At 51.8% G+C, this 27,500-nt stretch overlaps 1 protein-coding gene across 13 annotated transcripts in view; it reads left to right on the top strand.

Annotated features, from left to right (window-relative positions):
- Positions 1 to 27,500, top strand: part of foxp1b (forkhead box P1b) — a 137,373-nt gene that overhangs the window by 91,988 nt on the left and 17,885 nt on the right. For 7 of the 13 annotated variants that reach the window (XR_012929131.1, XR_012929130.1, XM_076047978.1 and 4 more), the window contains 5 exons: positions 4,697 to 4,834; positions 5,214 to 5,306; positions 9,117 to 9,267; positions 16,349 to 16,598; positions 22,777 to 22,884. Coding sequence is in view for 11 of the 13 variants with exons in the window: in XM_076047978.1 (XP_075904093.1) it covers positions 4,697 to 4,834; positions 5,214 to 5,306; positions 9,117 to 9,267; positions 16,349 to 16,598; positions 22,777 to 22,884 (740 nt within the window). In the remaining 2 variants the exon portion in view is untranslated. The remainder of the gene's footprint in view (positions 1 to 4,696; positions 4,835 to 5,213; positions 5,307 to 9,116; positions 9,268 to 16,348; positions 16,599 to 22,776; positions 22,885 to 27,500) is intronic. The other 6 variants (XM_076047980.1, XM_076047988.1, XM_076047979.1 and 3 more) reach the window with 4 other exon arrangements.

The raw sequence follows: 27,500 nt of genomic DNA, 5'->3' as shown, positions 1-27,500 counted from the left end.
TGTGTGTGGGACACTAATAGTAGCGGTGGGAACAGTAAAAGGCAGACACTCGTTCATCAGGTTTAAGCAGTGGCAAGTCGTGGAGGTTGGAGGAGGAGCGGCGCCACCGGAAACAAAGTCAAGTGTGTCAGATGCATTTGAATCATGTACATACATGTATGTATATATGTGTGTGCGTATGCAGCGCAGTTCATTCGAATATTTGTACACATTTAAATAGCGGCCTCATATTTTTTCTCTCTTTGAAATGCAAACTGAAAGTGGAAAAAAGCTCAAATAAAACGTAACGGCGCTGCAGGATGTGCAGGACTGTGCACGTCACTGTGTGTATGTGTGTGTGTGTGTGTGTGCACTAGGTGTGCACACACACACGCCCACCCCCGCCCCCCACCCCCACCCCAGCGGTCACCTGCAGCCGGTGGTTCCGCTGTGAGGCGCTCAGCTGCTGTTGTTGGGACCAGCAGAAACTGGCTCCAGTCTGTTTGTTCGACAGCCAGACGCTGCAAACCTGTTTGTTTGCACTCGGACCCGGTTTGACGGAAAAAACAGAAAACAGAAAGAAAAAAAAAGTTAATTAAAACGCAATCTTAACTTTTGTTTTTACAGTTGCTGCACATAGTCGGAGCCCCCGGCCGTCCATCCTGTCAGTGTGACCTGACACTGTGTGTGTGTGTGTGTGTGTGTGTGTGTGTGAGGCCTGACGCGGCTCTGATTGGTCTGTTTATCTCGGCTCCAAACATTCTTTTAAAGCGGCCTGATTGTAACGACGACGACGAACCGATGGATTTTTTTTTTTTTTTCACTTGATTTTTTTTTTTCTGTCTCTGTCTTTCTGACGAGTGACGACGCGACCTCCCTCCTTCCCGTCTCCTTCTTTCTTGCTCTTCCTCTCCTCTATATCACACCCGTGTCATTATTACTATTATTACTATTACCAATGTGGCTGTTCTCAAAATCGGTTTCGATGCGCGAGGGTGGTTTTTAGCCGTGGAAATGAAGACTTCCCGCCGCAGACGTTTCAATCTGGAAAAAGAAAAAAGAAGCAAATTTTGCCTCGTCGATGACTAATTACGTTGGCACATGACTTCAGCACGGCGGCTGCGGTGAAATCCTCATTTCAGTGACATTTTAATGCGGCGGCGGTGGTGGATCACAGTCGGCTGGCGTGGAGGCAGTGGCGCGTACGTGCGTGCCTGCGTGTGTGTGTGTGTGTGTGCGTGTGTGTGTGTGTTTTCTAACGCACCTCTGTAGGCCGCGGTGCAACAACAGCATCAAACAGACTCCACTCTGCGCTTGTTATTCCTTTTTTTTTTCCTTCTCTCTCTCTTTTTTTTTTTTTACACTTCTCCATTCCATTTGATGCCCCTACAAAACAACACGACCCCAGAGAGAAGAAATGAAAATTTCATAATTCTATTCTTATTTTTTCTTTCTCTCTTTATTTGTTTCATTTTTTTCCCTTTTTCTTCTTTTTCCCCGAGTGAAGCTGCAGTTTTGCCGCCGCTGCGGCCGAGTCGCTTTCGCTCACCTGCTTGTCCCTTAATTCTTCTCCTCCTCAGTGGCCATGGGGGGGGGGGGGAGGAGTAGGGGGAGGAGGGCGGGGGGGGATCCCTTTCGCCTCTCCTCCCTTTCACCGGCCGTTGACCTCTGACTCCTGAGAGGAGGGGCTTCTGTAGAAATCAGCGACTCCGGGGGTGTGTGTGTGTGTGTGCTTGTGGGAGAGAGAGTGTGTGTGTGTGTGTGTGTGTGTGTGGGTGTGTTAAAAAAAAAAAAATAGCCGGCGAGCATGTTTTGCACGAATGCAGTGAACTGCACACCAGTTTACAGCACAAGCTGCACTTCCGAACATTTTCCAGCAGTCACGTCGATGATTCCTTTGTTTTGAATTTTGCTTTAATTTCCTGGATTTTCCGCACTTGTTTCTGTCGAGGAAGAATTCTGCAGCTTCTGCTCCTCACACACAGCGTGTTATTACGGCCATATGTGCTCATGACAGTTAACATGCCACAGTTTGTTTTTCCGTGTGTGTGTGTGTGTGTGTGTGTGTGTGTGTGTGTGTGGGGCCAGCAGGCCCGTGCTGGTAAGGTAAATCGCCTCCAGTCACCGTGCAGCTGTGCGAGAAGTGTTTCCAGCTCTCAGTGCTGTGTGCTGGCGAGGCACCTGGAGAGCGCCGCACCTTCTCTGCTTTTTTTTAATTTTTTTTTCTCTCTTTTGCGAGAATTTATAAACGTCAGCTATTCCTGGCATTCCCAGAATGCCCTGCTTTCCTCACGGTCAGCGCAGCGGCGGCGGCAGCAGCAGCGGAGCAGATAAGCGACGAGGCTCGGCGGATCCCTGCAGTTATTAGCCCGGCCCGGCCCGGCCTGGACCCCCCCCCCCCCTCCCTCCACCCAGATTGTGATATTTTGGGGGGTGTTGCGGAGTACCGCTGCTCTCCGGGTGCCGAGCCGACGCTCTGTATGGAAGAAGCTCTAAATGCCGTCGTGAGGTTTCTTTGCGCTAAATGGGCACGACGGCACCGCGGCCGGGGTAATATTTTCAGTGAAAGTGCCCCCCCCCCCCACCCCACTCATACACACACACACACACACACACACACACACACACACACACACACACACACACACACACACTCCTCGGTCTCAGGCAGGTTTTCACTCCTCTGGCGCAGGATTAAATGCTAGTAGTTACATTGATCAATAGGTTAAGAAGCGTACAATCCCTCTTGCTGCTAATGACCGCAGTAGTAATGGGTAATAAAGCGGGGGGGGGGGGTGTCTGTGGGGGGTGTGGGGGGGTCTGTAATAGCCTCCCGGCCGCAGCAGGACGACCCTGCGAGAGCGACGCCCTGATGAGACAAACACGGGAGGACGTTAAGAATCCGGTCAGACGAGGCCCCGGTTTCCCCGTGACGGCGTTCGCGGTTGCTGCCGTGGGTGTGTGTGTGTGTGTGTGTGTGTGTGTGTGTGTGTGTGTGTGTGTGTGTGTGTGTGTGTGTGTGTGTGAGAGACGCGTCCAAGCTCATCTCACGGCAGATAAACTGATGACACGAAATGAAAGTAAGAACGTAAAGAACAAAAAGAAAAGCAGAGCGCGAGGTTGCTTTTCTAAAGAGACGCCGCTGAAGCGACGCCTTTATTCTTCCATGTGTGTGTGTGTGTGTGTGTGTGTGTGTGTGTGTGTGTGTGTTTTGCGTCCCGTGTCCCACAACATGCCTGCATCAGGGCTCGACCCTCATACATAGTCCATCAAAATTAGCGGTGACCGATGAGGGAGGAGAGAGGGAAGGAAAAAAGAGACGGCAGGAGGACGTCGGTGGATAATGACTGTGAAATTAGGAAGCGGGAGGCCGGGCGGCGTGCGGGGCGGCGTGCGGGGCGGCGAACGAGTCGTGTGCAAAAGTCAAGATGAATTGCATATTAAGACATAATAAAGGGAGTGCGGGAGGGGGGGCTGGCTGAGTGTGGGCGTGGCTGGGGGTGTCGGCGCTCCACTGAAGCGACAAAGCGCCCTGCGTGACCCCTCCCCCCTCCTCCTCGCACGTCACTTCATTAGCTCCGTGGTTTTTTGTTTTTGTTTTTGTTTGATTTCACGCCGCCGGCCGTCACCACGATGACGAGGAGCAACGCATGAAAAATTCAGCGTGTTTCATTAGGGCCGGGAGGCGGCGGGCGAGCGGGCGGGCACGCACGCACGCACGCCCCGGGTGACCTTGGCGACGGCCGCTGACATCACCACCACCACCACCACCACTTTAAACACGCACGAAAGCCACACTGATGTTATTCAAATCATCCCGACGAGACTCATAGCGGGAAGGAGGCGTTCACTCGCCGCTGCCGCCGCTCGGACAACAGGAGCGCGTGATGGCGGCAGACAGACACCCCCCCCCCCCCTCCCCCCCTTTACTCTCTCTCCGAGCTCCCCAACGCCGGCGGAGCAATTAAGGCGCCCTGACAAGTGCACGGGCGCCGCCACTGTCACAACAAATCACTGGTTTGGAGGCGCTCGCACCTTTCTGCTGGGAGAGTCAGCCAGTCAGCCAGTCTGCCAGTCAGTCAGTCAGTCAGCGGGGACGCCTGAATGTGTGTGTGAGTGTGTGTGTGTGTGTGCGGTGGCTCCTCCCCCCTCAGGCAGCCGTATCTTCACAATAACACATGGCCTCTGACAGCCTCCCTAATGAAATCCTCTCACATGACGACGCTGCCAGCCTGCAGCCTGCAGATCCACCGCAGCTCCTCCTCCTCCTCCTCCTCCACTCTGCCGCTTGTCTTCCTTTTTTTTATCTTTGACGTTGCTCAGGTGCGTCGTGGAGCTGCGGGAGGCGTCACATCAACAGGTTTTTTTTTAATATTTTTTTGGGAGGTTTCAGTGTGGAGGGCCGGTGGTCCTGCAGCCGCAGCGGCGTCAGGAGGTGTTTGAGGTCCTTGAAGGCACCGAGGCGGCGCTTCAGTGCTTGAATAGAAGCACCGGAACCAGAACCTGAAAGAATAATTTCTGTTGATCACCTGCAAGATTTCCCCGTCGTGTTTCGTTGCTTGTTTTCGCCCCTTTAGCCAGAAAATTAGACTTGAGTTGCATTTGAAAAATTATTTTTCCAGCCTTGATTCTTCGCTGAGTCCTCTTCCATTCTAAAGGTCTCTCTTCTGCTTCTCTCTCTGTCTCTCTCTCTCTCTCTCTCTCTCTGTGCATGCAGGTTCCAGTTTCAGTGGCTATGATGACACCCCAGGTGATAACGCCGCAGCAGATGCAGCAGATCCTCCAGCAGCAGGTCCTGAGCCCTCAGCAGCTCCAGGTTCTCCTCCAGCAGCAGCAGGCCCTCATGTTACAGCAGGTGAGGTGCTGGCCCCAGGCACATTTCTCCACTTCGGAGAACAAACCCTCACTGGTAAAGATCACCGCGGGACGTCTCTGGGAAAAAGGGAGAGAAAAAGAAACGTTTAAGCAGATCACATCTGATTGGTTCCGCAGTGACCAAGTGAAACAATTAAAAATGAAAAACCTTCTGCAACATTTTCAACAAAAAAATAAACAAACAAAAAAAAAAACGACGTCCAGTTCTGATGAAATTTTCACATAAATTTCCTCTCCCGCTGAGAATTTGAGATAATTTGAGATCAGATTGAACAGGGCGGAGAGGTGATCACTGCTGTCGTCAAGCCACCTCCCTCACTGACTCACCTCCCCGCCTGCCTGCCGTCTCCCTCCTGCAGCAGCAACTCCAAGAGTTCTACAAGAAGCAGCAGGAACAGCTCCACCTCCAGCTCCTCCAGCAGCAGCATGGGAGCAGCAAGCAGAGCAAAGAGGTGAGGCCGCCGCTCGCCAAGGCCAGACCAAGCCCCCCCCCCATCCCCATCTGCTTCCAGGCTGTGGTTAGAGTGGTGCAGGGGGGAGGGGGGGTCAAGTGCACTCATGCTTCTGATTAGCGCGTCACAGCGGCTGGATGAACGCTGACAACCGACCGTCAGCGCCGCTCCGTCTCCTCTCCGCCGCCGCAGGTGTCGGAGTCTTTCACACTCTGACTCCTCGCTGAAACATTTTCACAAATGCAACAGCGAGAAAAAAATTAAGGAAGGGCAGGGAAGGAAGGAAGGAAGGAAGGAAGGAAGGAAGGAAGGAAGGAAAGAGGAAGCTGCGTGAATCTTTTCTCTGTAATTAACATGGAAATGCAGCGGAGGAAGAGAAGGCTGTGAGATATCAGTGGGCCGTTCGCTCCCAGCTTTTTGGCCCTTGTTGGATTTCTCTCTCTCTCCCTCTCTCTCTCTCTCTCTCTTTCTCTCTCTCTCTCTCTCTCTCTCTCTCTCTCTCTCTCTCTCGCTCTCTCGCTCTCTCTCTCCCTCTCGCTCCTCGACTCCCTCCAGTACGACGCTGCTCGCTCGCGACTTAATGCGCGTTAATGACTGGAGGATACAGGCGTCGCTGTGGACAAAGCAAATTATTATTGTGCGGTCAAAAGGAGTTCAAAGACGATCTTGAATTATTTTTTCCCCTCCATCCCTCCATCCCCCCGTCTTGCTTTTACTCTCTCGTCCCCGTTGAGTTTCTGTGTTGGGAGGATGGAGGAAGCGTGGAAAATTAAGCTCACTTTTACACACACACACACACACACACACACACACACACACACACACACGTCCGCACGCTGTCGAAGATCCCAACTTCAAAGTCGCGGCTCCCTAATTAATGAAGTGCGGGGCTTCACTTTGGACAAGTTGCAGCGTGATGCTCCCATAAATCAAGGTGACAGCGGCGCTGCTCGGCCTCAGATAGCGGCCTGTCACCCCGCCGCAGCTGATGTAAACATGGGGGGTGGTTGGGAGGGGGGCTGGGGTGGGGGTGGGGGAGGAGGAGGAGGCGGGACTGGAGGAGGTGCGGTTGATCAATGGACGGGAGCAGCGGCATAAAAGAGCCAAAGGAGAAGAAAAGAGAGCGACGACGCAACTTTTGAAGCGTATTATGTGTGATCACAGGAAATGGATGCAGCCTCCAGAGATGTTTTCTCTCTCTCTCTCTCTCTCTCTCCCCCATCGCTCTCCCGTTTTTTCCCCCTCCGCCTCCTCCTCCTCCCTTCTTTCAGTTGCGTTTCTCGCCGCCATCAAAAGAGGGAATAAAGAAGTGCGCCGCGACTCCCCTGTGGCTGCCAGACAATAACCCCCCGCCGCTGCTTTGTTGCCTCTCTCTCTCTCTCTCTCTCTCTCTCTCTCTCTCTCTCTCGCTCTCTTTTATTTTATAGACATCAAAATTTAGTTTTTCAAAGATCTTTTAACTTTATATTTGAAGGCAGACAATGAAAGGGCCTGCCAGCGCCACTCTCTGTCATTTGTCAGCGGCTGTATTCCTCGCTCCCTCGTGCCACTTCTTGTTAACCTCTTATTTGGTCTATTGGGTCCGGGCGGAGAGGGGAGGGGCGCGAGGGGGGTGGTGGTGGTAGGGGGAGGGGTTAATGTGCGAGGTGGCTCAGGGGCTGCTGTCAGCTGATGGGACCAGGAAAAAGGGGAAAGTGTTGGAAAGAAAAATAGAGAGAGAGAGAGAGAGAGATAGAAAGATATATTGACAATTGTTTTTTTTCTGTCTTTCTTTATCTCTTCCTTCTATTCTTTCAGTCTTTTTTTTCCCCTCTTTGCCCCAACAGCCAACCCTCTATTTATTTAGCGTTCAGATGAAAGACATTGTTCCCATGGTGAACTTCCTCCCCCGTAAGAACTATTATCAGCTGTCAGGGAGGAGCGGCGCAACACCAGAGAACAGAGAGACACGAGAAAGTTTCCCCGACTGACAGAGAGAAAGAAACAAAAGATAGATAGATAGATAGATAGATAGACAGATAGATGGATAGATGGATAGACAGATAGATATAGATTTGTATTATTTAAAAGAGAGGAAAGGTGTTAATAGGCTGATGTTGCCAGATGTGCAAATACACTCAAAATGCGTTTCAGCAGAATCAGAATCAAAAACCAAAATCTTTACGTTGGGCTGCCGCTGCTGCACGTGTTGTCCACTGGGGGGGTCACCAGCCAGCGAACAACCTGTTTTGTTTTATTTAGTCCCCCCCCCCCTTAAGAAAAGGTGAGCTCATGTTAACAGAATGCGCGGCGATTCGGCAGGACGGCCGTTTATTTTCTTTGAGCGAGTGTTGGCAGGATCAGCCGAGGGACAGGAAGTGACAGCCAGCGCCAGAGGAGGCCGGCGGGGAGTTTTATCTGGCCGCTTCAGAGCCGCCGGCCCGCTGACCCGGCCCGCTGACCTGACCCGGGCCCGCCGGCCACGTTTTGCAGCGAGACCTTTTTTGTGTGGGGTTCTCAATTGTGAGAAGTAAACAAAAGTGGTGTGTGTGTATCCTGTGTTTGGTAAGAGGGTGCGGCAGCGCACAGCTTGGCAGCCCCTGCCCTGCTGCTGTCAGTGGCCCCCCCTCCCCCCCACACACACACAACACACACACCTACACACACACACACACACACACACACACACATACCACCCCTGCTGGCCTTGTGTACTGGTAAACAGGCCGAGAGCACTGAGCCTCAGGAAGGTGTGTTTTTATCTTTATTGGTCAGTGCGTGTTTGTTTTTCGGGCCTGCGGAGGGACGGCGAGGTTCGAAGTCCCCCCCCCGCCCCACCCCCCTCCTCCTCTCCCCCCTGTTATCTAAATAACTCGTCTCATTTGTTTTGACTCAGAGGAGATTGGGGATATTAGATAATTTCCTTGTATTTATTATTCCGACCGTCTTTTTTTTTTCCTGCTTTCCGTTTTCTTCGCTCGCCACTCTCGGCTCAGGCTTCTTTGGTTTTTTTGTTTGTTTTTTTTGTTTGTTTTTTTGTCTTTTGTCCTACGTGACACGTTCCACTTTTCGCAGCCAAACTCTGCGGCTCCGACCCTTGAAATGAGCTCAGTCACAGCAGCTTTTCATTAAAGCTATGAAACGAGCCGCTGCCGCTCAGCAGCGCTAGCGCTCACTTCGCTGTGCGTGTGTGTGCGCGTGTGTGTGTGTGTGTGCGTGTGTGTGTGTGTGTGCGTGTACGTGAGCCGAGTCCCGCCGAGACTTTGCGCGGCGGTGGCGGCTGTTATTAAGCACTTTGATACAGTCGCAGGTTGTTTGCTGAATTATGAATGGCCGTAATTAAATTCCCGCAGCTCTCATTATGAAGGATTAGCCGTGTTGTTTCACTGTGTGTCGCTCGCCTTGTGACTCCTCCTGGGTTTAGCGGCGCAGCTCCACCTGTTTGAAATGGCCAACAATTCAATTCCTTTTGTTTTCTTCTCCTCAGTTGTGACGTTTGGATCTGTTGCTATGAAATGGAACGCAGCCCTTTTCAGTTTCCTGAACTCTGCAACCTTAAACTTGGAGGGGGAGGGGTTAGTTCAGGGGTGGGGTTGTTTGGTTGGTTTGGGGGTGTGTGTGTGTGTGTGTGTGTGGGGGGGGGGTGGGGGGGGGGGTGAAAAATGTCCTGTTGCTTTTCAAAACACGCCAGAGTCCAGTAATGTGCAAACCTGAAATGCGGCTTTTGTGTGTTTGCTCTGCTTTTGTATATGATGTTGTTTCCTAACGGCGTTCCTTGTTATCTTTCCATCCGTGTTGTGTGCATGTGCGTGCATCTGTGCGCACCACCAGCAGCAGGTGTCGGCGCAGCAGTTGGCCTTCCAGCAGCAGCTCCTGCAGGTCCAGCAGGTCCAGCAGCAGCATCTGCTCAACCTCCAGAGGCAGGGCCTGCTCACCATCCAGCCGGGCCAGACCAGCCTGCCGCTGCACTCCCTCGCTCAGGGTCAGTACCACCACCAGTACCAGTACCAGTACCAGTAGCAGTAGCAGCATGTCAATCAGCCCCTGAAGTTCTGAGCAGGGGGTCAGGAAGAGCATCACTGCTCTGATTGGTCCAATCGGCACAATAACCTGTGACACCGAAAATAAACAAAAACAAGACAAAGCAGCATTCGAGCTTCCACGCCTGCAAACACGCCTGAGGTGTTTGCACAAGCCAGCTTCTCATTTGTCACATGACCAGGAAGTTCAGTGGTTTTTTTTTTTTTTTGTTGGTTGCATTTGTGTTGCTGTTTTTCCACAAAACTGTGAGAGAGCACACACATCATGTAAATCCGTTTTGAGTTTGGATTTGTTCACACTGCTCACTGTTCACACACACACACACACTGTTTCTCTCTCTCTCTCTCTCTCTCTCTCTCTCTCTCTCTCTCTCTCTCTTTCTCTGTCTCTCTCCCTCTCGGAGTGGTTGGACCTGTTTGTGTTGTTGTTTAGGGGTTTCAGTCTTGACAAATATGCTCAGTCAAAAGCGAACAACACAATTGATTGTGTAACTGCACACACACGCACACAGACATACATACACACCCTCAGGAGGCACCTGCAGCCAGATCCTGCACACACACACAAACAACAAGTCACCTGCTTGTCGGTGGTGTTTGACATGAACCAAAGAAGCGGCTCTGGCGTTGAGATTCTATTTGGCAGCGTGATTGACGCCCCTCGTGGCGAGTCCACCTGCCGCTGCCGCCGCCACCGCCGCCACCGCCGCCGCCGCTCCTCAACTTCTGCTGAACCCGCCGTTACCGGATGCTCCGATAAGGCGCGTTTGTTTGTCCAGGAAGTTTATGTCTTTATTTACCCTCCGGTGTTTTGCCAAGGAGTGGCGGCCGTGTGACAAAGCGGGCTCGTCCAGGCGGGCGTGCACGTGACGTACGCTATTCATCGCCGGCGCTTAGTCAAACAGTTTTGCAATAACAAGATAAGGGGCGATAAAAGTAGGAGTGTTTGTGCGGTGGGGGGTGTGGGGGGGTGGGGTGGGGCCTGAGGTAATGGGCAAACACAAACAGGGCGAGTGTACAGTACAGAGGTGTTATTGTTTGGACTGGGCACGAGATCAGGAGGACGGCCTCGGGCACAACGCTGTCAGGTGTTCTCACACACACACACACACACACACACACACACACACACACACACACACACACACACACAGAGACACACACCCATTGTGCAAAGCTTATACAAGCGATGACGAGGCTCTTGATGGATTTCATCACAGCCGCCAGAACATCCTGTTTATAATTTACCCGCATCAAATATCTGGCGGCCATCTGGCAACCGCTGAAGAGTTCAGGTGTGAGTCGCCGCTGAGACCGAGTGTGTGAGCGCGTCATGAAACAACTTGACCAGCTCAGCCCAGCTCAGCCTCCCGGGCCTCGCGTTGACACTTTGTGATACTTCTTCTTTTTTTTTACTCTTATTTTCTTTTGTTCAGACAATTGAAGACATGTAGATGTTTCCTGCTCGACAGTTCCGACTGACTTCTTCACGTCTCTGATTGTCCGACCAAAAGAAAATAAGAGTAAATCTATCAATGAAGTCATAATGAAGGTGTTTAGTCTAAATCGTCAAAGTCACTCACAGTTCTTGTATTGGATCAAACTTCATACAAAGCTTTATTGACGGTGGCAGCCGAGAACGGAATCAGAATTAGAGCTGCTGCCTGTTGAATTCTTTCCGGATCAGTTGTTAGCAGCGTGCAGAATAATGCCATTTGAGACAAGTAGGAAAGCAGTTGGCGCTTCTTTTCAGAACACTTTGTCATCTTTGTTGGCAGAATCAGATTGAACGCAGCCTCAATTCCGATCTGCCGGGATCCAGTTTCAGCCACTTTTCCTTCTGCGTCATCTCCAACAGAATCGGGGAGGAAGGGAAAAAAAAAAAAATCAAATCTGGGTCAGTTGAACCCACCTTGACGGTCCAGTTCTGCTTTAGACTGTTTCCTTCTTCTCTTGAAAGTGAGCCACCGCTAGATATGTTGCTCCCAACAACAACAACAACAATAAAACCGCAGAGTATTGAGACGTGACCTGGCCAGCGGCCCGCAGGAGGAAATAACCCCAGACGAGAATAAAGAGTGTTTTGTGATCGACGAGGACAAGAATGAAATCATAATTAAAGCTGGCCGTGCAGAATGTTATTCACATGATGAGACGGAGGAGAGAAAAACAAAAGGAGGCGAGCCCATTAGCGTATTAGCGCTGCCGCTGCGTTGACGAACACGTGGGATTGTTTTCGCTCAACGCACCGCCGTCTCGCTCCGAACAACTCCGAAGAGTCATTTGAACCTAGTTCCCCTTCCTGGCCTCTAGTTGGCGCTGCTGCAAGCTGCCGGTAGCTGTTAGCGTTCTTCTCCTCCTCCTCCTCCTCCTCCTCCTCTCCCTCCTCCTCCTCCTGCTTCTGTGCATTTTCTGCTTGACTGTCTGAAGTTATTGATGACCTTCCTGTTTTCCACATCGCTAAACTCTTTCACGCATCGGCAGTCGGGGGGTTGGGGAGGGGGGAGAGGGTGGGGGTCGGCTACGGCGCCGGGATTCTAATCTGCTCCATTGGGTTAGCAGTTAGCACGCAGCGGGCTGATCTCTGCCAGATTACAGATTTCCAGTTGATCGCAGTCGTAACTGCGTAATTGAGGAGGTTATTTTTTCCTCTCTCTAATTAGAAAATGAAGATGCGTTGAAGTTTGTCGTCGGGTGGATTCCGGAACGCCGAGACAGAAAAACAGCTGTGATGGATTTTATTTTTCGAGTGAGATGTTTTTAGCTTTTTTTTTTTTTCCTTTCTTCAAAACAACCGCAACTCATTGAGCGTAAACTCACAAATTGGCTTCTTTTTCGTTTCTTTTTTTTTTTTTAAATCTGAAACGGGCATCTCACTTGTTTTTCACCTTGATGTTCAAAGTGTTGGAAGTCGGAAGGATGATTTGCTCTCTTCCAGGCGGATGTGTCGCTGATAAAGAGGATTGTGTAGAGGAGTGTAGTCTTTTTTTTTTTCCTAATCTTTCTTCCCCTCCCCATCGTTTCCCAACGCGCCGCCTGATCTGGGCAGCTGCCGCACAAACTCACGTGTGCGTCTTTTCAGCCTTCTTTTTCTTTTTCTTTTTCTTTTTCTTTTTCTTTTTCTTCTCCTTCTTCTTCTTCTTCTCCTCCTTCTTCTTCTTCTTCCCCTTCCCCGGCGCCACATCATTTTTCCCGTGCCGTCGCCTCGGAGCAGGCCTGCGGGACGGTGACAAGATAAATTTGCCGGTAATATGAAAGCAAAGAATGTGGCGAGCCATGAAGTGGCGGCGGCAGGAAGAGCGGCGGCGGTGGCGGCCGCCCCCATCGGGAGGCGGCGGCGGCGGCGGCGGCTAATGTGGGCGACCTGTCAGTGATGGATCGGGACGGCGGTTGGACGGCGGTAATAGTTCCCGCGGCGTCGGAGGGGACGGGACATATTTCAGAGCCGAGGGCTGCAGATCAGCAGGACAGTGATTACAGCAACATAAACAGGGGTGAGGGAGGCGGGGGAGGGGGAGGGGGAGGGGAGGCGAGGGGAGGGGTGGGGGGGTCCCGGCCTGACGGGACAGTAAACTAATAGCCGTGTCACTCTGACGCTCCCGGCCGCCACCGCCGCCGCCGCCGCTACACGTGTGACGAGCAGCCGCTGGCTTTGAAGAAGCACCAGGGGCCATTTTTTATTTGGCGGGACGACTGATGTCATTATGAGCCTTAAATCAACTTTCCGCTGGCCGGGACTTGGTCACCTGGGTGCAGGGGGTGGGGGTTTGGGGGGGAGGGGCAAGGACGGGAAAAGGTTGAGGAGGCCCGGGCCGGCCCGGGCCACAGCTACCTGCCAGGGCCAAATTGAGTTGGGAGCGCCGGCGATCCATCAAGTGTCCTGAACAACATCCATTTTTTAGGGCGGCGGCCGCCGCCGCGGCCCCGTCGTAATGAGGCGGCCGGCCGCCGTCGCCGTGAGAAATGGGAGGAGGGGAGATAAAGCAATCGGAAAACAAGAGGACGCAGGAATTTTAGGGATCAGCGTCGGGGTGCGGTCCCGGATGTAATCGGATGGATAGACCTGGGTCGGGGGGGGCTGGAGTCTCTCTGAGGCGTAATGATGTTTTATTGTCGCCCTGCGTGGAGTCGTCAGCCGCCGCCGCTGCCGCCGCCGCCAGGGGCCGGGAGGGCCGAGGGGGCGGAGTCAGCGGGGCTGGGTGGAGGGTTGGGGGGGGGCGTGGGTCCCACTCTGTTGGCGCGCCACCGCCGTTACATCCCAGTAAACAGCCGTGTCGGGGTCAGCGGGACTGCTGGGTAATTGAGCCGGCCGAGTCGCCCTGTCAAGCGCGGCGGCTAAAAATACATCACGCCGCTGTCAGCGGGGGGGTGGCGCTGCGGACGCTCGCTTCAGCGGTGACCTTCCCTCCGCTTCCTCGCCGACCGGCCGGCATCACTCCAGCTCTCTCCTTCTGCTTCTTCGACTTCTTCTACTTCTTCTTCTGTTTTTTAATTTAGTTTTATTTTAATTTTCTTCCTTGTCCAATCAAACAGAAAACAAGGCGAATTCTTTGATAAGGCCGCTGGAAACGTGTCCGAGCGGCGGATTAGCGCCGCGCCGCTAAGCGTGTTTAGCCTGTCACAGACGTGCGCTTTCCATCAGGGGCGCAGAGTGGGCTGAGGTGGGGGGTGGGGGTGGGGGGGGGTGCGAGCAGGGCCTCTTTAAATATTCCAATGAGGAGAGACGCAGCTTTGAACGTGGAAAGGTTATTGATTTGTCCTGTAATCATTTCCTGCTCTTTGATATGCAAACGAGCCCAGTGTGAATTTACAGCAATCCTATCAGACTCATTTCACACTTCTTAGCCGCCGCTACGCTAACTCTCTGCGGAGTCCTCCGCCTCATTAGGCCAATGTTCTCCATTACCGGCATAATTAAAATCTTTAGTGGCTTATCAAATTAAAAATATTTTTCTGCTGATCGTATTGAGATCTTCACCTCACAGTTATTTTCTCTCTCCTCCAACCCCCCCCCCCCTCCCCCCTCCCCCTCCTTCCCCTCCACAACAGGAATAAATTAAGACTAAGCATTTCGCACACAATGTCGTACAATCTGCCGCCTGAAAAGCAGCACTTCTGGTATCTATAGAGCCGCTGATGAGAAAGGGACGGCGGCGGCGACGGCAGCGGTCATAAAACCCCGGCGTAGATAAGCACGTGCAAATCATCTTCCATTCGCCATGCGCTGCTTTTAAAGGAGGGATTTAATTAATTGTAATGTTAAGCGAGCGCCCTCGCCCGACACACCCGGGGGAGGGGGGGTGAGGGTTTGGAGGGCTGGGGGGGTTCTTTCTTTTTTTTTTTTTCCTCTGGGTTCTTCTTTTTTTTAAAAAAAAAAACGAGCTCTTTAAAAAAATAAATGTCATGAAATCGAATGCTGATTATTTAAATTTTTTTTACCCCAAAAATTGAATTAAAGAAAATTCAAACCATTTACTGCAAAAGCATTATGACATTCTGGACATACTGACAGTATTTTCCTTATCCCGCGTAACGGTTCTGGGGTTTTACAGACAATTTCCAGCACAAGCTAATACAGCTTGAAGATCACCCTGCCTAATATTACATTTTTAAATGCGCATGTTCAGGAACTTTACCTTGGTATTGAGCAACAATCAGGAAGATGGGGACCCTTCTGAAATTGACAGATATTTTGCACACTTCTTAAAAAGCGCCAGGTGAACTTCCGCCTCCCTGACAGCACAGAGGCATTGTGGGAGTGTTTTCAGCCGTAGGATTCTGCTGAAATTCCTCCCTTCTGTTCCAACTGCAGAAGTGTTGTGGCGGGATTAGAAAACATTGGCGTAAACATAGCGAAGCGAGTGAAAGGTGGGGGTTTTCAATTTTTTTTTTTTTTTTTTTTGGGAGGTGGGTTTGGGTGTGGGTGAAGGGGGGTGGTCGGGTGGGGGTGGGGGGGGGGCACTATCCCTTTAAGCCCAGATTTAAACACCCGGCACAAATCCAGTAACAGCGCGTCACATTAGTTCAGTGCTTCGCCTCTTAAAAAGCAGGGTTAAGCAGACGCAGTGTGTTTTTGAGTGAAAACACAAACAGCCAAATTCTGCACCCATGCAGCTTAATCTGCTTTCACCACATCGGCTTGATCCTCATTTGCGTCAAACGGGAGTTGACGTCTTGCGTGCGCGGCCGGCGGACGCACGTGCAACATATTGTTGTGCTCTCAGGCGTCAGATGGACCCAAACACGCAGAGTGATCGCCGTCGAGTGACTGGTGTCACTCGTGTGCGGAGGGGGGGAAGAAGGAAAAAAAAAAAAAAAAAAAACTCCTCCCTCGTCTGCTGGATACGTTTCCATCCACGACGGAGGAAGGGGGGGAAAAAAAAGATGTTGCGTCTTCAAGGGATTTTTCTTTTTTTTTTTTTCAAAGGTTGCCGCGTGAAGCTGCGAGCGTGCTTGACTTGCTAAATGAGGTTTAAGTCTTCTGTGTCAATTGGAGGCGTTGCGGAGCTTTAAGTATTTTGCACATTAATGCGCTTTTGAGAATATTACCCCAGGGTCCCGTCGCTGGGGGAGGCGGGGCCGCCGTGTTTTCCAGCGCCTGCCATTGTAAACTTGTGTTTGTTGTCGCGTGCCCGGCGCATCGCCGGCTCTCTCCCGACAGCGGCGGGCGATTATTCAGATTTCATGCCTCGTCTGGATGCTAATTGTTTACTCTGGGCGTGAAATGTTGGCGTGAATGGCGAGGATTTGTGTATACAAACACGCTCCAGATCACAGGAAGAGACGGGGAGGGGAGAGAGGGGAGGGGGGGGGGAGGAGGAGGAGGAGGAGGAGGGAGCCACGGCGAGGAAGACTGAGGGAGGAGAAGGTTGAGAGCTCTCGCCGCATTAGCCCCGGCGTGTAGCGGAATATTTTCTAATTAATGCTCAGCTTTGTTTACAGACGCTTTGATTTAATTAGGCGGCGGAGAGGAGAGTCGGATTAGCTCTTAATTGATTTAATTATCCAATTTGTTTGTCTCAGGCGTGATTCCAGCCGAGCTGCAGCAGCTGTGGAAGGAGGTGACGAGCGCCCAAGTCAAGGAGGAGCACAACAACAACCACCACCACCACCACCACCACCACAACAGCAACAGCAGCAGCAACAACAGCAGCAGCAACAGCAACAACGGCCACCGGGGCCTGGACCTCTCGTCGCCGTCACTGCCAAAGAACTCCATCCTCAACCAGCACGGCGCCACCAACGGACAGTACATGAGTCACAAGAGAGAGGGGTGAGCGCCGCCTTGTTTTCAGCAGAAGACAGCGCGTTGAGTCGGGCGGCACAGTTCCACTGCAGCGTCTCCAAAACCCAGCAAAAATCCCACGAAGAGCCGTCGGAAGGCCCCCTGGCATGCTAGCGTCATTAGCAGTAGCAAGGCTCTCACTCACTTCCTGTGATTGTCTCCCGTCGAGCAGGCTGATTGGCTGTTAGACAACCAAAACAAGACCAAAAAAAAAAAAATGCTTCGGTCGGGAGCTGGTCCACACGGATGGCCCAGACGTGGTCATTGACATAGCAGCGATTCAGTGGTAGAATGAAGATTTCATCATGCAGCATCCATGATGAAATCATCAGGGGCGCTTGGTTGTTTGACTGAACTGCCTCCAGCTCTCCACTTCCCTCAGATCGTCACACTTAAAATCAAGTTTGTCTGTTTTGCAGCAGGCTGAAGACAAAAGAAACAAGATCTCCTTCTCCTTGTACTTCCTCGTATGCAAATTCAACACATTCGTCAACTGTCACTTCACACGAAATCAAAATAGAGCAACCTAACAAGAACATCCGGCTGTTAGAGCGAGGAGAACAAACAAACCCCCGCCGCATCGTAGCAGGAAGAGTCGCGCGCACGTGCCTGCCTGCCTGCGTGCGTGCGTGCGTGTTTGTGTTTGTGTGCGCCAGTGTGTCTTTACGGAAGGAATTAATTTGGCATCTTACACGTTTGCTTGTTTTGCCGCGCCGGAGCCTGATCTTTTAACCGCGCTGCGCCGAGCCTCCAGGCAGCCGCCAGCTCTGACTGGAGCTCCGCTGATCAAAACCCCCGCGTCATTATGAAAGCAGCGCCGACGGAAACATGTTTAGCGCGGCGAAGCAGACGGCTGCTGGAGGTGAGGAGGGTTCGAGGGGTGGGCGGCGGGCGGCGAGGCTCGCAGCGACTCGCGAGCGAGCGGGTGAGCAGGAGCCTCCGCCGCCGCCGCTTCCTTAAGTTCACTTATTGGCTTTTTTTAAAACACGGTCGCATCGGCGGTAAAGACTTTATCCTCTTTAACTGTGTTTCAAAGTTATCTTCCGGCGCAGACGCACCAAAGGGGGTGGTGGGGGGGGGGGGGGTGGAATGATTTATTTTTTTTTGCCGGATGCTGACAGCATCCACGGGCCTGCGGTCCTCCGCTCGGCGTCTGGATGAGTGTCTGTTTTCCAGAGGAGGAAGAGATATCGACGAGCTCCCTCGATCAGAGGCTGTCGCAGGGGTTGGAGGAGGAGGAGGAGGAGGAGGAGGAGGAGGGAGGGGGGGGGGGGTGAAGGAGAAATAAAAAGCTGAGCTTCCAAACGGGGTGTTGTGGGGATGTGGGGGCGGGGGGGGGGGGGGGGGGTGAGGAGAACCTGCCTGGGCTGAGGGCTCCATGAAACATCGGAGAAGACATGAAGCCGAGCGCCGGCGCCGCCTGGCTCCCTCTGTCAGAGATTAAAGAAGATGTCAACAGCAGTTAAAGACGAGCTTAAGTGAGGACGGCAGCCTCTGTCTGAATATTCCCGCTGTATCTTAGATCTGTCAGGAAGGTGGTGGAGGTGGTGGTGGAGGTGGGGAGGGGGAAAAAAGAAAAAAAAAAACAAGCAGGTGATTCTTTTTGCTGCTGCTGCTGCTGCTGCTGCCTGCTGCTGCTGCTGCTTTCTCACTGCAACAGCCGCTTATTTAACGATGATAATTTAGATCCACGCAAACCCCAATAAATCCTCTCGTGTTCATTCCTTTTTTTCTTACCAGAAACGCTTGAATCGCGTCGACTATCAAAAACACACACACACACACACACACACACACAACAACACACACACACACACGTCCAAGTCTTTTGATGCTGCAGACTCAATTCCGATCGCACTCCATGGGAAGCGGTACAAGAACAAAAAAACGGAGAAAAAAAGAAATATTATTAAGTATGATTATTCCAAGCAAGGCTCAGAGAGAGAGAGACACAGAGAGAGAGAGAGAGAGAGGGGGAGAGAGGGAGAAAACGGTGGCGTTATAATCCAGGGATTTGAATAATCAGGTTGGAGATAATGGGCTGGGCCGGCTCGGGCGTAAATAGAGAGCATCCACTCATCCTCCCAGCGCTGAACTTAATGAACTTTTAATTGATGCGGCTCGGCGACTCCCTTTGTCGTGCAACAGAGACTCTCCCTCTCTCTCCCTCTCTTCCCCCAACCCCCTCTCTCCCTCTCTCTCTCTCTCTCTCTCTCTCCCTCTCTCCCTCTCTCCATCCCTCTCTCTGTCTCTGTCTCTCCCTCTCCCTCTCTCTCTCTCTCTCTCTCTCTCTCTCTCCCTCCCTCTGCCCTCTCCCTCCCTCTCCCCCCCTCTCTCTCTCTCCCTCTCTCTCTCTCTCTCTCTCTCTCTCTCTCTCTCTCTCTCTCTCACTCTCTCCCTCTCCCTCTCCCTCTCTCTCTCTCTCTCTCTCTCTCTCTCTCTCTCTCTCTCTCCCTCCCTCTCCCCTCTCTCTCTCTCCCCTCTCTCTCTCTCTCTCTCTCTCTCTCTCTCCCTCTCTCTCTCTCTCTCTCTCTCACTCCCTCTCCTGCGCTGATGGGGCCCGGGCTTCTTTCCCGGCTGGCTTCGGATTGGTTTACAGCCGGCCCTAAGTAGCGTGTAGTTAGTTTCATGTGTCATATAAAATCTTCCCGGGCTCGGCGACGCCTTGCAACTAAAACCTTTAAGTGCATCCAGAGGAATCACTCACCGGACCGGCGCTTCCGTCTTAAGGAAGGGGCAGAAATTCAATCAGAGCGCCGGCTTGACACCCGGGATAACATCCCTGATTCCAGCCTCCGCCTGTCCGTCTCTGCCATGCTCAGATAGAGACGCACCCCCCCCCCACCCTCCCCTGCCGCTGCCGCCCACAGTCGGGTCATCTTTATTCAATGATTTGCTTATTTAAATGAAATGTGTCTGATCTGTATCTGACACCGTATTTTCCCACGTGTGCCGCCCACCCGCGCGTCGGCATCCGCTTTGTCGGTGAAGGACAGACGCGTCCTCGCCAGTCGCTGGGCCCACTTTGCCTCCCGACAACAACCCGTCACAGCCGTGAGCCGGACCGGGAGGGCAGCCGTCACCATCGGCTTTGGCAGCAACGCCTCCACATAGTTGGACTGGAAAACGCGCTGATGAATTTGTCAGTGGCAGCAGGAAGTGGCTTCAGGAGAGGCAGGAAGTGGCTTCAGCAGCAGCAGCAGCAGTAGGAAGTGGCAGCAACCGCTAATGTGGCTAACGTCGTAGCCGTGGTCCAACTCGAACAGCTCCCTCTTCAGGCCACTCTGAGTGGTGCACTACTCTCTGATTGGGAGCTGCCAGCTTCTTCTTCTTTTCTTTAGTTTTTCCTCTTTTTTTTCGGGGTGAATGGCCGGTGGTTGAAATGCCCGCTAGCGGTTGCTAACACTGACTAGCACGTTAGCTGCTACATCATCATTTTGGGAGTATGTACCTGATGTACCTGACATCACATTGAACGAACCAGTTTGAGCACAAATCGATTCTTTATTTTTTTTTTTCCCCGCGACAGCGCAGACGCTGAAAACTGCGTCGTCTTGGCGAAGTGTCTCTTCCTCGAGAGTCGTGAGGAGATGATAAAGTTCTGCTACGTCATCAACACGGCCTTTGTTTAGGGCGTCTCCATGATTACGCTCTCAGTTTTGGCTCTTTCAGTTGCAAAAAAAAAAAGCAAGAGAGAGAGAACACAAACTGAGTGTTGAAGTACGCAGTGTAGCCTCGTCGGCCAGGCCAGGCGCTGCCAGACGCTGCTTGACCTTGTTGGCCATCAGTCTTCCTGCTTCCTCGCCTGCTGTCGCTCTCGTGACTTGTTTATTATCAGAGAAAAGTGTTGCAGCTGTGTGTGTGTGTGTGTGTGTGTGTGCGCTCATCCGTCCACACGTTAAGCATCCCGCAACACCTGGAAGCTGCGGCTTCTCCTCCTCCCCCCTGAGTCTGAGTTGAGCGAGCCTGCGACTCCCCCCCCTCCACCACCACCACCACCACCCCCCCGCCCCGCAGGCCTTCTGCACGACAACAACCTCCTGACAGACTCGTCAAGGCTGCGAGTCAAATTTAATGCAAAACAGGGAACTTTTTCTCTCCCCTCCCCCTCCGTGGGGAGACCCCCCCCCTCCCCCACCACACTCAGCCCTTCTCTCTCTCCCTCTCTCTCTCTCTCTAATGTGGCTCATTTGGTGTAAATTCTGTCATTTACGACTGTTTAGCCGTCCGCCGTCAGTCCCTGGCAGCCTGGCAGCGCTTTGTGCCGGCCGACTCCCAGCGCACTCCACATTTTAATATCTTATTAATACGGAATTAACCAACAAACCTGCCCGCAAAGAATTGGAGAAAGGGGGGGGAAGGAGAGAGAGAGGGGGGGGGTCTTTAAATTAAAAACTGACGCCGACCGTCACCGTCTCCTTGTAAAAAACTCATTATAAAAAGGTCTTCCGCCGTCTATTTATTAGCTGTATCAAAACAGAGGTCTTAATGCGAATGCATAATTCATAATTGAATTAAAAAAAAATCTGACTTTTGAAAGGGGAGGGGCGAGGGCTGTGGGGGGGGGCTGCTAACCATATTCGTGAATGCTTGACTGCCTCCTAATTGCGATGCAATTATCACATGTTATGAACAATGTGAACTCTTAAGCAAGTAATTATAACACAAGGAAACCTTTAAAATTCCCCTCTCGAGGAGCAGCTTCACCAACACTGATACAAATGAGATTTTAATCTGAACAACTGGCGCGTCTAATCCTGAGAAGGTGCCGCATGGCGGCGACGATTGGGGGGGGGGGGGGTGGTTTGGTTTGTTTTTTTCTGCCAATTCATTTATTTCTGTGAGTCAGTGGCAGCAGATCAGCGAGCTGGAGTCTCTTTCAAAGCTCGGCGTTGTGCAGAAGTATTAAAATGCAAAATGCAGAGAGGAAAAATATCAAGTTCGTAAAATTCCATCTTTCACTTTCTTATGTGAAAAAAAAAAATATTCTGGACATCGTTGTCCTTTGCGCTTGCCACACCCACTCCTGGGTTTTGGCTCCTAGCATGGAGACTGCAAACAGAGGGCTAATTATTCTGCCACCTGGAGATCCAGAGATGTGGGAGAGCCCTGCTGCTCTGCTGCTAGCATGGAGTTCTAGGGGGAACGTGTGGAAGTGCGCCATGTCGACGATGACGCCACTTTCAGCTGAAGAAAAAAAAAACATTCACACTTTTTTTTTTTTTCATTTTCATTTTTCTCCTCTGAGCCGTCGCTGCTGTACGAATTTAAGGCGCAACAAAGACGGCTGAAAACAGAGGGCTAAATGTGCCGCGCTCAGACAAACGGCTCCTGATTGGGGGGGGAGGGGGTGGGATTTTGCCGATGTTTCCTTCTGATCAAACCTTCAGCTCTGCCTTCTGTGAAGTCACAGGAGGTTTCAGCGCTCGGGGGTTGTGTGTTGTCTCGTGTGATGTGTGTTGTGTTGTGTTGTGTTGTGTTGTGTTGTGTTGTGTTGTGTTGTGTTGTGGATCAGGGAGGTTGTCGCAGCAGCAGCAGCAGCAGCAGCTCCCTCAGGCTTCTCTTGCTTGTCCAAAGTTGTGTTGTCTTGTGGCCGTGTCCATATGGTTCTTCACCAGACAGCCCCCCTCCACCCCCCCGCCTCCTGCCATATGGAAGATGTTGCAGCTTGTTTTCCTGCTATTTAGACTGATGGCTTCCAAAAGCCACTCGTACACCTCCTACGCCCCCCCCCTTTGGTTAGGCCCGGGATTGATTGCAGGTGTGGATGTTGTATGGTTTGTGCTCGTCGCACCCCCCACCCACGCAAGGGGCGGGGCCTGCTCTCCCCCAGGTGTTGTCCTGAACTAAGCCGCCCATCGATCGTCCAGCCGGATCACAGCGAGCTCAGTCCAATTTGCCCCCAAAACAACAACATGTTGCGCACGCACGCACACACACGCACACACACGCACACACACGCACGCACACACACGCACACACACACACACACACACACACACACACACACACAGCATGGTGAGAGGTGCCAACAGGAAGCAGAAGCGGTGTCCTCGATGTCGTCCGCTGCGCCCAGAGCTGCTGCTGCGAATGAAAACAGAAAATAAAACTCAAAAAACCACCGGAAAATCAGCGTGAGGCGCTAATCCTCTCTGCCCCCCCCCAGGTCGACGCTGGACGAGCCCTCCCACCACTCTCACCCGCTCTACGGTCACGGCGTCTGCAAGTGGCCTGGCTGCGAGGCCGTCTTTGACGACTTCCAGTACTTCCTCAAGTAAGTCCCGCCTCCTCCGCCAGCTTTCCCGGGTGCATCGCACCTGTGTGTGTGTGTGTGTGCATGTGCATGTGCGTGTGTGCGTGCGCGACCTGGAGACGCTGCAGGTGCAGCCGCTTGTTATTGCCGGCTGTGGGCGCCTGCAGCGGCCGCCCTCTGTCAGGCCGGAGCGGGGCGCTCCTTCTGGGAACGCCGTGGGGCCTCTAATTCCTGTGATAAGTGCGGTTCCCATGGCGACTGGGGGCCGTTTTTCCCAAACAAACAACGGTAGGATGTTTATCTGCGGCGGGACCGAACACTCGGGGCGCTCTGCGTGTTTGCCCTTGTCGCCGGACGGTGGGAGGGAGGGGGGGTAGAGGGAGGGGTGGGGGTGGGGGGGGGGGGGGGGGGTCCGGTGTTTGTTAGCCGCTTCTCTGCTTCACAGTCTTTGTGCGAGCAGCATGTGGCTGCTGCTGCTGCAGGTCTGCAGGATGGCAGCAGCCACTGCAGTTGTGACGAGGAGGGAAACTTGATCATCAGTGTAAAGTCCACACCTGTGGAATTCTTTACCGCTGGGAATGAAATCCCAAAGAGAACTGCAGAGGTTCAGTGTAAAAGTCAAACATTGGATCAAAAATTAATTTCCTATTAGTCAACATAACATATTGATCAACTGCAACTGTTTGCATTTGTATCTTGTCATTGTTGATTGGTTCTTCAGTAGACCTCATTGTGTTCTAACAGCCTGGCCAGGGACAAAGACTGCAGATTAGCTCGAGTGTTGTATTCATCGCCCCTGTTAAATCAACATTCAAGTTAAAAAAAAAAAGTAATAAATCCTCCTCATCATCCTGACCGCCAGGACGCTGATGCCACTGAAAGTTCTGGCCGTTTCTTTTGACCCTCTCAGGCCTCCGTCCGTCATTCTTTCCTGCTCAGCCGTTAGTCTGCAGGTCCTCTCACAACTCAAGAGGGGGGAAAAAAAGAGAGCGAGAGGAGGAGGCGAAGCCACCAGACTGTTGTCGGCCGAGTCGGAGCAGGATGGAAAGAACAGGGGCGGGCGGGCGGTCGCCGGGTCGCCGGGTCGCTGGGTCAGTTCTGTTGTTTTCATTTCATTTTAATAAACATCCTGTGAGACCGAGTCACTCAGGCGAACGCCGTGCACGCCCACATGTTCACACATACTTGTGTTGCTGGGAGTGCCCCCCCCCCCTTAAATCCATCACTATTTATTGTGCTCTGACGTGGCCTCGCCCTTTTGTTTATAGAGGAGGAGGGAATTAGAGGCGGCGTGCCCGCTCCGCCAGGCTCCCAGAGCACTCGGCCCTGTTTTCACAAGTGTTTTTATCATGGCAACATCTTGTTTACTTAGGTTGCCTGCTCAAACTGCTTGGAACATGTTAAGAAAACACCGGGGCCGAGGCTCCACAAAGCCGCCTTTGTTTAGCGGCGGGCGGGCGGGCGGGCGAGAGAGAGAGAGAGAGAGAGAGAGAGAGAGAGAGAGAGAGAGAGTGCAGGCAGCTCGCCGAGGTGTTAACGCTCAAACCCTTAAGCACTTCCACATGAAGACCCCAGACTGACACTGAGGGTCCCTCCCAAAAACAGCCGCCCCGCCGCAAACATGAGAATAAAAAAAAACAAACTTCAAAATAAAACACATGAATTGAACTTAAATGATGGAATAAGTTCCTTCCAAAAAAAAGTTTTTTGGGAGGACCATTGGAAGATTAAAGAAAAGGGCTGTTTGTGTGTGAGTGTGTGTGTGTGTGTGTGTGTGTGTGTGTGGAACGGCGTGTACTCTGCGGCGGGGCGAAGGAAAGGTGAGCGCGACTCTCTAACGTGGACCAGATTTGGGCCGGCCGTGCCAACAGCAACAGCCGTCGGCGGCGTCGACTGTTTGTTCTGCCTGCGAAAGAAAACATCACACACCTACACACACTGTCTCCACAAACACACACAGCACCGCACCGCACTGCGGGGCAGCCAGGGCCCAGTCCTGGTCCTGCTCTCTCTCTCTCTCTCTCTCTCTCTCTCTCTCTCTCTCTCTCTCTCTTTCTCTCTCTCTCTAATGGGGAGGGCGGGGCTGCTATTTTCCGGGCCGGCAGGGAGGTCGCGACCCCTGGTCTCTTTAGTGGCCGGTCAGGGGTCAAAGTCAGCGGCACGCTGCAGTGCCCTCTAGTGATCCACCTTTATTTTTTTTTCTGCCGCCGTCATTTTTTGTGTTTTTTTTTTTTAAATGATAATTTTAAAACAGTTTTAAAAAAAATGGTTACTGAAAAAAAATAAGTGTTTTGCTGCAGAAGTAATTTGAAATAATTCTCCTCATCATTTTTTTTTTAATGTCAAATCAAATTTTTACATTAAAAAAATGTAAATAATTGGTTGCTATGATTGAAAATAATATTAAGTCACTAAAATGAAACAACTTCAGATTTTGATCCACTGATAAAAATGAAACACGTTTGCTCCTCTTTGTAAGCAGGGCCACAGCACAGCAGCAGCAGCAGCACACGTGGACCCATCAGGTTTTAGCTGCTTTTACATCCACGATTCTTTTTAGACCCTGACGCCACAGCTGCTTTAAAATGGAAAAACAAAACAAAAAAATAAAAAAACATCAGATCAAGTCTGACATCAAAAGACATGAACATCATTTTCAATACGCTCTCTGACCATTTAAGTGCTGCTCGGATTTTCACCCACTGGGCCTTTAAATGCGGCAAACAGTCGATATAATTAGACCTTGTTTGAGAGGAATAAATAAATAAGAGAATAAACCAGCGGCAGCCCTCTGATACAGGAAGGTCTGTTTAATGTGTGTTATTGTGGCGCTTTACATTAGCGACTGTCATCCTGCCAGCCGCCGTTTAAAAGCGGCTTCATCTCCCGTCCAGAAAGTGACACATGCCAACGTTCATCCCCTCGCCGGATGTCAGCCCCGCCCCTCCGCCCCCTCCACCCCATCCACCCCTCCACCCCTCCGCCGTGTCCAGACACTCCTCTCAAGGCTGCATTAGGGGCCATTTGAATATTTCATTTCCTATTAATTATGCACTGTGACTCTCCATGTCATTAGAAGAAATAAAGTGGAATGTAACAAAGGATGAAAAGAAAGCGGGCCGGGCGTGTGAGAGGGGGTGAGGAGGGGTGAGGAGGGGGTTGAGTGGACGGGAGACATTCCGAAGCTGCTCACGTCGGCCCGCCGCTCATCGCAAATTCACCGCGCGCCAGTTAAATTTGCGGCGAAACGTCTTCGCCGATTATTTTCCCCTCCCCTTTGAAATTTAGCGAGATGTTGCCGAAATGTTTCCCGCTTTCATTTTCTCTCCCTTTTATTTTTTTTCTGTTCTTTCACCCCTCCCTCCCTCCCTCCTTCACTCCTTCCTTCCTTCGCTCCTTCCTCCCCTCCTGCAGCAGCTGCTTAATTAAATGGACATTTATTTAAACTCAATTTCATCTGTTTAGCTTAAACAAATGAAAAGCAGTCTGAAGTGACTGCGACACAGAGGAGGTTCCTGCAGGCCGCTGCCGCCTTGAAACAGCACCGCAGTAATTAACTCTGACTGCTCTGTGTGTGTGTGTGTGTGTGTGTGTGTGTGTGCAATTTTTTTTTTTTTTTTTTTGAAAGGGTGCATTTCCAAAACATAAAAGGGAGGGGGGGGGGGGGGGGGTGAGGGGTAGAAACCGTGTTTCCACCATAAAGATTTAAATCACTCACCTCAAGGTTGGAGGAGAGAGAATCACAGCCGCACACTTCAAGCGCAGCGCCATCAATTCTCCTCCCCTCTGTCTGTTGTTTCGCCCGTTCCGTCTCGCAGTTTAGCGCGCAAACGTGTCGCCCGCCCGCCCGCCCGCCGGCCGTCAGAATTTACCGGGCCGTCAGTGCGGCGCCGCTGCACGCCACACGCTTTTCCATTCTTGCCGGTAAATGACGGCGGAATGTTGCACACAAATGAAAAAAAATAAGATAATAATTACCAAAAAAAAGAAGAAGAAGAAGAAGAAGAAGAAGAAGAAGAAGAAGCAGCAGGGACAGGGGACACTCTCTCCCCCCCCACCCCCCACCCTGTCTGCCGGCATGCACGCAGACGTGCCTGGTGACAGTGACCTACATGGTCACCGCAGATGTGATATAATTTATGATATATATAATATATTGGATCCATTAGCGAGCATAATGAAGTAGTGAAATGAAAGGGTATTTGTGAAATCAGTTCAAACATCCTGCTCGGATTATGATTAAATGATTAATGAAATGCCCCCTGCATAAGCATTTTCAAACAGTAATTCATGCAGCGGCTGATAAAATTCCTCCAATCACGTTCCCCCCCCCCCTGCTCCACACTCGCCGGCTCTTATCGCCACCATTTTATATAAATCACGGCAAAAGGGGAGAAAAAAAAAAGAAGAGGAAGAAGGAGGAAAAGAAGAGGGGAGGGAGCTCGTCGGCACGCCGGCCGGCTACTTATTTAGATTAGTTCCCCACGCCGAGGACGGAGGCGCTCTTCTAAAATAATCGCGCATAATTACATCCATAATTCAAGTTGGTGACAGATCCCATCTCCACGTCCTGTTGTCCTCTGTCTCGACTCCCCTTCTCTTCATTTTTGCCCGCGCAATTAGGGGAGGGGCAAACA

The sequence above is a fragment of the Nelusetta ayraudi genome, unplaced genomic scaffold (assembly GCF_046127955.1).
Source record: "Nelusetta ayraudi isolate G7.1 ecotype Tasmania unplaced genomic scaffold, CSIRO-AGI_Nayr_v1 ptg000096l, whole genome shotgun sequence".
NCBI classification, from domain to species: domain Eukaryota; kingdom Metazoa; phylum Chordata; class Actinopteri; order Tetraodontiformes; family Monacanthidae; genus Nelusetta; species Nelusetta ayraudi.
The sequence above is the reverse complement of the archived record's forward strand: the minus strand, read 5'-3'. Positions and strand labels throughout refer to the sequence as shown.